We start from the raw sequence: 9,767 nt of genomic DNA, 5'->3' as shown, positions 1-9,767 counted from the left end.
AGTGATGGGGGAACTTGGAAGCCTCCAGAGCTCATACACTTGAGAATGGACCATACAGTGACGTAAAAAAACATGTTGTGTCCAGTAGCTTGACTTTTGAAATGAAAAATAGTTACAAATTCACAGATTGTGGATTTTTCAATGAGGGACAAGGAGGAGATGCAGTTTTAAAGAATTTCTAATAAGGTTGTTGGAGAAAAAAATACAACAGACACAAATTGTTATTTAAAGCAGAGTATTTTATATGTCTTATGTCATTGTTGTCTAGCATCAGAAATTTCCTTTCAAACAAAACATTGAGCTAAAACTCCTATCACCAGCCTCCTTAAAACTTGCACAGAACACAAATAGTACATAACTTAAAATACAGATTGACGGTAAATAATGAGGCTTTCAGAGTTGAACATCAAATCACTGTAACCTCTAAATCACTTGAAACCAATGCAGCTAAATCTAAAGTCCTCAAGTTCAATCGATAGTGCGCTTGTGGAAAAAACGGTACCAGTGTATCACTGGTGTGTGTCTGAGACCACAGCGGTGGTGGTGTAGGAGTATGGACTGAGCAGCAAGGCCAAGGTGTAGTGACGATGACCTTCAGCATGGGCCTCAAACACCACCTGCCCACACATTTACACACACAAAGACAGACGCAGACAGACAGACAACAGGTCAGAACACAAAGGTCAATGACAAACACTTACACTCGGTATGACATACACAGTAGAGGGCAAAGTCACTTTTAAGGACAGGTGGTTTAGGGGAACTCATACTGATAACAACCTGACCAGCTGAGAAGGGTCTGTCTAGATCTATCTTAAAAGACATACGATGAAAAGTTTCAAAGGACTTCTAAATATCCACTTCATCTTGATGTAGAAATCAGACTTTGTGTACGACAAACAAAACAGATGACTCTTGGCCGAGTTCCGAGAAGTCTAGGACAAACAGTAGCATAGCAAACAAATGCTTGAACTTGCTAATGTAAATACTGATGACGCTTGTCTAGTTTGATAGTTGAGGACAAGGATAACCCTGTCCTTATTTAACATAGTCAGACACAACAGAAGATAAGCCTATGCACTCAGTATACAGAGCATTAGAGCGTCTTCCTCCTAGTAACGGTAGAAAGAGTAAAAAAAGTCTTTACCCTATTGTGCCTCCACTAAAATGCAGTGTTTTTTCCATGAGGTCATTTTAATAATTACGATTTAATCAATTTCTTTGACACCAAAGAGACATTTCTTATTTTGCCAATGCGGCCATGTCTCTTTTATTTCTTCAAATGAGTGAAACAGCGATTTTATCTAGATAGGAAAGACAAAAAGTCGCCCAATCAAAGTTGTGATCTCAAAACACGCCAATGGAAACAGCCAAGACTGTACAAAAAATACAGTCCAAATGATCACAACCCCACCTCATTTTTAGGTGTACAACAAAATAGACACAACACAGGACACAACAGCTGATAACTGTCTATGTGGTCAAACACAGTATTGGGCACTTTTCACAATTCTACAAAAGCAAGGTGACATTTGGCACCCCCTAAAAAAAAAGGCAAACCACTACTTACTATTACGCAAATGCAAAACTGTGAATGGAAGTCCCTGGAAAAGAGGCCAGACATGCCTATTCTGTACTCTGCATTGGCAGCTGGTGGTATTTATCTGGATGGGGCCACAGACACTCAGGGCTTGTTGATGTCTGGCTTGATGTGATAAACTTTGACTCCAATTATAGAATTCATTTATATTTACTCAGCAGAGAGTAACCAGAAAAAAGCCAAGGCAGTCCATCCAACAGGTCAGCTCGGGTACTTAATCTAACAGATTCCTCTAGAAAACAAAGCAAACTGTGGACATGAAAGTTTAATTTTAAATTTTAATACTGAATATATGAACATTCATTCCCACTTTCATGAACATAATACACTACATCATATATCCACACACTATGTAAAATAACCATACACTTAATAATATATTCATACACTACATTATATATCCATATACTGCATAATATATCCATACACTACATAATACATACATACACTACATCATATATCCATACGCTAAATAATATATCCATAACTACATAGTATGTCCATAATTACATAATATACCCATTTACTTCATAATAAATCTAAACACAGTATAACTATACACTACATCATATATCCATACACTACATAATATATCCATACATTAAATAATATATCGAAACACCATGTAACCATATAGCTCCATACACTATATAATATAACCATACATTATATAATAGATCCACTATATGACATAACCATAAATTACATAATGTATCCATACACTACATAATATATCAATGGACTACACCAGTGGAGTTGGCAACTAGGCAATGGCTGTGGTAATGGATATATGTGGGTTTGACATAAGAGGCTGCCGTGACGTTTCAGGCATACTGCTCTTCTATATTCTGTATAGCTGCCATCTTTAATAGATCAAGGCTCAGGTCATCTGACAGTCACATGATGAGTCAATCCCATTCCATATTTACAGGCGTACATATAAGTGTAAAGAAGATAATACAACATATAAAACATCACTCTTGATATCCTGTTAAAACTACATCTGCATTGGGAGCTACAGTGTTCAGCCTTTCTTCTGCATTTTACATATTTAGTAAGAGTGGCTAAAAGTCTCTCTCTAGCTAAAAGCTTCACTTATGATATGCAAATTGATAGTGAGATATAACAACGGGACAGCTGCCCTTGTGTTGGCTCTCGATTGGCCACTTATGCTGCAATCCATTGCAAGTTGGAAGTCGAAAGTTCCGACTTCCAATCTAAATGTGTCCCAGTGCATCTGCTCAGGAAATCATGAACAGCTGCAGCAAACTAATGTTTGTATGGCAAGGCCCTGAACTTCAGAAACATCTGCTGAGGATTGATATTGATTACTGCAGCTGATTTAACAGATAAACACAATGTAAAAGATCCAGGAGGAGTAGGCTAGTACCACATGCTCACAAAGACTTCTATCAAGCACAAACCAGCTACAACAACAAAGTTGTTACAGCACATTTCACAGAATAAAGTCAAATAATTCGGACTAATGACTGCACTTTTCCATGTCTGAGGTTGTTTTTTCCCCAAAGTACAATGGATTTCAGTATTATCCCATTCGCTCATAATCCCATTTTTTGATTAGGTGGTTAGGATGCTGGAGGCGCTGAAGTAAGCTATGGCATCTATTATGACAGGATACAACTGGAATACATCTTTGTGGTTATTTCCATACCCCATGAATTTGAAGTAATATATATTATATATATACAAATTTATACTTTATGTCTTTTTGCATAACTTGACTGCTAAAATGAATGTTTCCATCTGTCCATGTGGGCTCCATAATGGTTGCATTTGGGCTGCAAATATGCAGGTTTTTTCCCGCAGTTTCCATGGTGGCCTCACCTGTGTTTGCCCATATGGGCTTCAAGTGGGTTCTGACTGGGTTTCAGGTGGGACCCAACTGGGTGAGTTACACTTTTGGGGCCCATGTTTCTGAAATAATATGGGCCTGTTTATGCCCATCCCTGCTTAGTTCACTTACATCCCTTTTGGGGTTCATACAGTCAGCCCACATGGGCTTCTCATGTAGGGCCCATGTTACTGAAACCATATGGGACCTGCACAATTTGCCCAGTTCAAGCCCATGGCCCACGTAGTCCGCATTTAACCCATGTGGGGCTCACATGTACATGGTGGCTGGGCACTAAAGCCAGTCCTGCACTGTGCCTGCAGTACCCTGTACTGGGTTTCATTGTTTGATGAGTCATCAGGTCCATCCTGGCACCTTAAAACCTGCTGCACCTATTGATCAATCAGGAAGGAGTGTGCTCTCAGTTGAGGTCACTGCTGTGTCCTGCAGTCAGCAAACTGAGCACAATGGAAGTATTTCCTTGTCATACGGTCACTGCACTGTAATAGGCTCTGCTAAAACCATAGGCAAAGGTCAGTGGTGCTCTCGTGCACTCCCAGCTGGGCTCAAATAAGCCTGTCCCAGAATCCTGACTAATCAAACAGTTTTGTGACCTTATTCTTTTTCTTCCAGTCATACACGTTTATCATGGCAAGATAAGGCTGTTCATATGGCTGATAAGACTATTACTGTTGCTTGCAAATCGCCCACGCATGATCTGACAATGTGCTGTTTAACCAGAAATCAGCAGTTGGCCATGATGCTCCACCCACCTGGTCTTTAATTACAGAGTAGGACACAAGTCACACCATGAAAGTCCCATCTGTAAAGGTAGGATAAGGTTCATGACCTGCCACAATCATCACTAAGACAGCGTGGCTCTCAAACAAACCCTGCAAACATTGATTCAATACATCCAGAGGCAAACATGGCTTTGGCTTGATGACCTTCGCATTACTTCAGTTGCAAAGATATGCAACCATATGGATCAAATAGTAATTTAAGCTTCCAACAAGGATTTGATGCTTTGCTTTGTCACACTTGCTTATAAAGGGTTTTTGGACTTGTTTACCATTGTCTTTATACACAAAACTGATCCAATAGGAAAGTAATCCTCAGCAATCGTCAACCAAACACAGGTACATCTTTGCCAACAATACAACTGTACTGTTTTTGAGAAGGAGGATATATTGTACCTCTAACTAAGCAGAGTAGCGGTCTGACAGCGGGACGTTTTAAAGGCAATGTGGCAGAAATGTCGGAATAAGTTAGGACCCTTTGTCTCTGCCTTTCTAAGATGTGTTCTATAGGAGGATGAACTATTTCTGTTGGAGTATTCAGGCTCCAGGTTGTAAGGCTTGAGGCGATTCCCCAGCTAAGCACATTGTAAAGGTACAGAGTGAAAGAGCAGGATGATTTTTCGAATTTTTTACGTTTATACTCACATCAGCTACTTCATGGAAAGGTGTACTCCCCTGACTCTTCCAGTAAGTCTTGGTGTCAAATTCAACGTGATACACTCCTGCTGGGAAGCCCTGCTCTGTGATCAGATTATGAATCTCTCCATTGTCATCTGTCACTCTGCAGCGAGGAGAGGTGAAATCAGATTAGTGAGGATCATCAGATGTACATTCGACTTGACTTCGATACTTCACTTTATACTCTCGCACGTACCCGTTAGCAATCTGTGTCCATCCCCCATCAGCATTCTTTTGATGCACCTTGAGCGCCACCGATCCGGCCGGCGATCCCTTCACCGCGTCCAGGATTTTCACCATCAGAGGACACTTTGTATCTGAGCCTCCATGCTTACACACACACACAGAGAGACGGACACACAAGGGTTCAAGCACCAAAAAATTGTAAAAATTGAGCTTTAAATTAGCTTTGCCTGGGGTGCCTCCATGAACTGCAGTGTCTCTGTTTCACATCCAGCTGGGGATCTTTGTTGTGTGTCATTCTCTCTGATTTGCTCCCTTAATGTCCTTTCATCGCTATGCTGTTGTCCGTCTAATAAGGACATAAAAGCTTTCACTTGTTTCTTCAGCTGTTGTAGATTTGGAGCTTTTACAACTGAATGGAGCCCTTAATCAACAGGGTTTGTCAGGACATGCCCATATCTTTTTGTTAGGCTCATATTTCTTCAATACAAGTCTGTTTTGGCACAGGAAGTAGCCTGTTGCAACACAGAAGGTTAATCTTTTAACTTTCAGGTCAAATCTAATAAATTTGTATGTGAGGGACAAGCTGACTGAAGTGAGACAGCACAACATTGAAGATGCTGAGGTGTACCCTGTACTTACATTTACTGTTAGCATTTAGAGCTGGAGGATTGGAGGCAACTTCAGAATCATACTGAGCACAACTGAGAATGTGACACATGATGCTTAAATGAATCATTTTTAGTAAACACTGATTGACTGCATTCACATCCACAATCCATACATGTATACATGAAGTCAGAATCATTTACAAACTTGACTTTAATGGATATTTGCCTTATAAATCATCACATTTCAATTTCCAGTCAGTGCATTTAACTTTGATGCATGCCTCGAGATTCAGCTTTTTATTTATTTACCTCATTTAAAAAAAAATGTTTACGAGAAGTTCAAATGAACGCAGTCTCTTGTCTCATCACAGTGCAGTGAAAGATAAGCAGATGTACACTGGCAAAGTCAACCAGGTGCAGGCAGATCAATGAACTTTAACAAGTAGTGGATCAGTCTGGCCTGTGTTACGTATTGATGGAATCAATCCAAACTATTACTATGTGTTCACCGTTTTGGTTCGGTTTAGTCAGAAAAACAAACAGCTGCTGGTTGAAGCCAGTTTACTATAATACAAATGTAATAATGTTTTGAAGGAAATATACTCCCTAAAGGTTCAATCTATTGATATTTCATATTTTTCATCTTGTCATAACTATTCTCATAAAAAGTCCAAAAACTAAAATTTCCATTGTGTTGTTGTTTTACAGCTAGACTGCAGTAAAGACGTTATTTCACTCATAATAACAGCCTGTAGACTTGAAAGTGCCTCTGTATCATCCAGCCAGCATGTTAAGAAGAGACTTTAACTACAGAGATGACTTGTTTGAGGCAAACATTATTCTGGTCATTTGATCTAACTGGAGAAAAGTTCATTTGGTCTTTATAAGTAATTCATTTTCTTTGTATAATATTTTTACATTAACCTTCACATATTTTAGCTTAACCCCACTGTTTAATAGAACTAGCACTACTGTATGTATAACTTTAATGGATTGCTTATACAATGAGTTACATGATTATTAACATGTCATTTGTGTATGAATGGATTAGACTCTTAGTGTTTCAATCACATTTTCAATATCATATATATATAGTTATTACATATAGTAATTTAGGGTTACAGATCCATGTCTCTTTAGGTTTAACTGTTAAAGTCAGAAATATTGGATATCAAATTTCTAACTACCTGAACACTGCATCTCATATCCAGGCTGCAGCTACAGGTTTTAAATATAGTTTATATTCACTTACATAAATATATTTTTTTGTTTATTTTTTTCAAAATATTCAGAAGATCTGATATCATCTTCCGCGGCAGACTTATTATTCATTTTAGCTGCGACTCATGCATACTGAATATGAGAGCCATGAACCTTTAGATCTGAAACATTTGACGTGAACATTACTTTCTCATACAAACATTGCAAAGATTTTTGGGAATCTGAACTAATTTACTGTAGGAAACTTTTGTAACACAAACAGTCAATGATTCTCATCCTGACATATTGTAAATAAACACACTCACCAGGTGGGTGGGGGCACTGTTGCAGAGCAGCACAGCAGAGGCTAGAAGCAGATAGTGCAGTGGTTGAAACATGGTTGGCTGATGGACAGACAGACAGACAGACAGACAGACGAGCGGACGGATAGACAGAGAGAAGTAACTGCCGCTCACACCTGACCTCCAGTCTTATAACAGTAGCTGCCCACCCCCTCCACCCTCCCCTCTCCCTCCATCACCCACCATGCCGCCAGCTGGGTGGCTTACGTCAGCATCTGGACAATGAGTAACTTACTTTCACTAACTTTGACTAATCAGCTTTGTTCCAAACCACTACGGAGGCTTTAGCTGAGTCCTCTCACCAGTGCAAACAACAAATGAAACAAAGTCAGTCACTTTATCTACCTCATAAATACTAATCATCATCTACTGCTTGGGTTCTCAACCTTTTGTAACTCATTTTTGGTTGTTAAAGGGGACCTGTTATGCTTCTACTTATTTTCAGTGTTATATATAATGTTACAATTTTCGATGTTCATACTGAACGTTGGCAAAGTGTCAAATAATGAGGTAAACATATGTAGACGTAATCCCTGTGAGCTCTGAACACTGTTTCAAACAGTTGTTTCTACTTTCAGCCCAAGCTGATGTCAGCTTGTGACAGATGCCTTTATATTGTCATCTGCTCAACACACAGTCCATCATTGCATTGCTCTGCTCCACTAACATTATGATATTTTTTCATTGTTTTGGGGGTAGTCACGCCAAGCTATGACTCTATTACACAGTTTAATTAAAGTCAAATAAGTAGTTAACCTGTTTAAGGTGTGCTGATCATCTACTGCTCTTCATCAAACATCATCATCATCACTGTGGCTGTTTCTGCTTGTTCTATTCCTCCCTGCATTATTTCTAACTGACCCATTCAACATATCTTGTTATGTCAACTGGTTTTTAACTAATGAAGCATACTTCAACACAGTGGACAAAGCCATGTCTTCTGAGGCAGTAGAACAGACCAAAGGCTGATCCACTGGACACATGTTTCCACAGGTGTCATATTTTTGACAATACTCAGAATGTACATGTAGGCATGCAACAATTAGTTAATAAATCAGTTAGTCAATCAACAAAAAAATTATCTGCAACTATTTTGATAATCAAATTATCTTTTTTATTTTAAAAGAACCAGTGTGCAAGATTTAGTGGCATCTAGTGGTGATGTTGCAGATTGCAACTAACCTACCTCTTCCATCACCCTCCCCTTGCAAGTGTGTAGGAGAACTTACAATGGCTGAATAACACTATAGTCTCTTTCTAGAGCCTGTGTGCAACATAGCAGCCTCCCTGTAAGATGACCCACACCCTATGTAGATATAAAGGGATCATTCTAAGGTGACAAAAACACAATGAATCTTATTGTCAGATGATTTAGATAGATAATTATTTATTTATTTATTGTCATTGCATATAAAACACAACGAAATTTCGTTTGTAGCACCAAAAAAATCTAAATTTAAATTGCAATGGGTATTTTCACTATTTTTCAATGCTTTAGAGACAAGCATGGTATGGTTACATGGTATGTAATCGGAAGGGCACATTTTCAGTTCATTCTGCCTACATTACATTGACCTTAAAAAACATTTGTGTAACATAGGAGAAATCAATATGAGGATCCTTTTTTTCTCACTTAAAAAAAAAAGCTATGATGTCATCTGCAAACATTATTTGAGTGCATATGAGGTAGAAAACCCCACTGTGTACTTACTTACTTTTACTACTGACATTACAGCACTCAAATGGAAACTGAATTAGTCTTACTACTATAATCATCTTTATGTTGATGTTTTTTTTTTTTCGTGGTTTAAAACTATGGTACACAGTATAGGAGAACCTGACTGTGGTCTGTGTGAAGGTTTTAAGCAATGGACTCTCGTGGATTTGCAACATTACAAACCGTATATTGCGAATTATCAATATCAGCATCTGTCAACATCTGACAGGTACATTTCTCTCATTTCTTACTAGACATTGCAGCAAATTATTTACCAAATATAAATGATTAGAAACCTACCACTGAAATGTTTCTACTTTGTATTCTTACTTTGTTTATCTGAATATGTTTTGCACACTTGCACATACAGTATGTGATATGTGTACAATTTCACCTTCCTTTCAAACCTACAGTGCCACTGTCAGCAGTTGGTGTGAAATATATTGATATCCAATGATCATGTGGTTATAGAAATATCATGCCATATTCTTTCTATGCTCTTTACAGTCAATTTTACAGACTCCTCACCACATAGCATTGGATGAAAAAAAGACACTATGACCCATTGACCAGTGGGTCCTGGCCAAACAAACAACTGCAAAACTGTTCGACTTGCAAACATATTTAAAACTAAAGTCAGTCAACAAACAAAGTTTCTTGCCACTCTCTCACTTGAGTTGTTAAGTTGTTGCTTATAAATGCAGAGGCAATGAAGGGTACATTTGAATTAAACGTTTTAGGGGCATGAGGGTGTAGTACCTTTC

General features: G+C 38.5%; 1 protein-coding gene across 1 annotated transcript; it reads right to left on the bottom strand.

The window, feature by feature from the left end:
• Positions 1-218: 218 nt before the first annotated feature.
• On the bottom strand, positions 219-7,390 carry ttr (transthyretin (prealbumin, amyloidosis type I)). The gene is made up of 4 exons (XM_062423945.1): positions 7,251-7,390; positions 5,127-5,260; positions 4,898-5,033; positions 219-617 (listed from the first exon to the last, which is right to left on the bottom strand). The coding sequence occupies exons 1-4, from the start codon at positions 7,320-7,322 to the stop codon at positions 510-512; spliced, it is 450 nt and encodes a 149-aa protein (XP_062279929.1). The 5' UTR covers positions 7,323-7,390; the 3' UTR covers positions 219-509.
• Between the last annotated feature and the right edge of the window lie 2,377 nt (positions 7,391-9,767).

Source organism: Scomber scombrus, chromosome 8, assembly GCF_963691925.1.
Source record: "Scomber scombrus chromosome 8, fScoSco1.1, whole genome shotgun sequence".
Taxonomy (NCBI): domain Eukaryota; kingdom Metazoa; phylum Chordata; class Actinopteri; order Scombriformes; family Scombridae; genus Scomber; species Scomber scombrus.
This window is presented reverse-complemented; position numbering and strand designations above follow the sequence as displayed.

Coding starts and splice junctions, on each gene's coding strand:
- ttr (XM_062423945.1), bottom strand. CDS start 7,322: ATGTTTCAACCACTGCACTATCTGCTTCTAGCCTCTGCTGTGCTGCTC. Junction 5,261..7,250: donor ACAGTGCCCCCACCCACCTG/GTGAGTGTGTTT, acceptor TGTGTGTGTAAG/CATGGAGGCTCAGATACAAA. Junction 618..4,897: donor CTTTCCATGAAGTAGCTGAT/GTGAGTATAAAC, acceptor ATGTGTGGGCAG/GTGGTGTTTGAGGCCCATGC.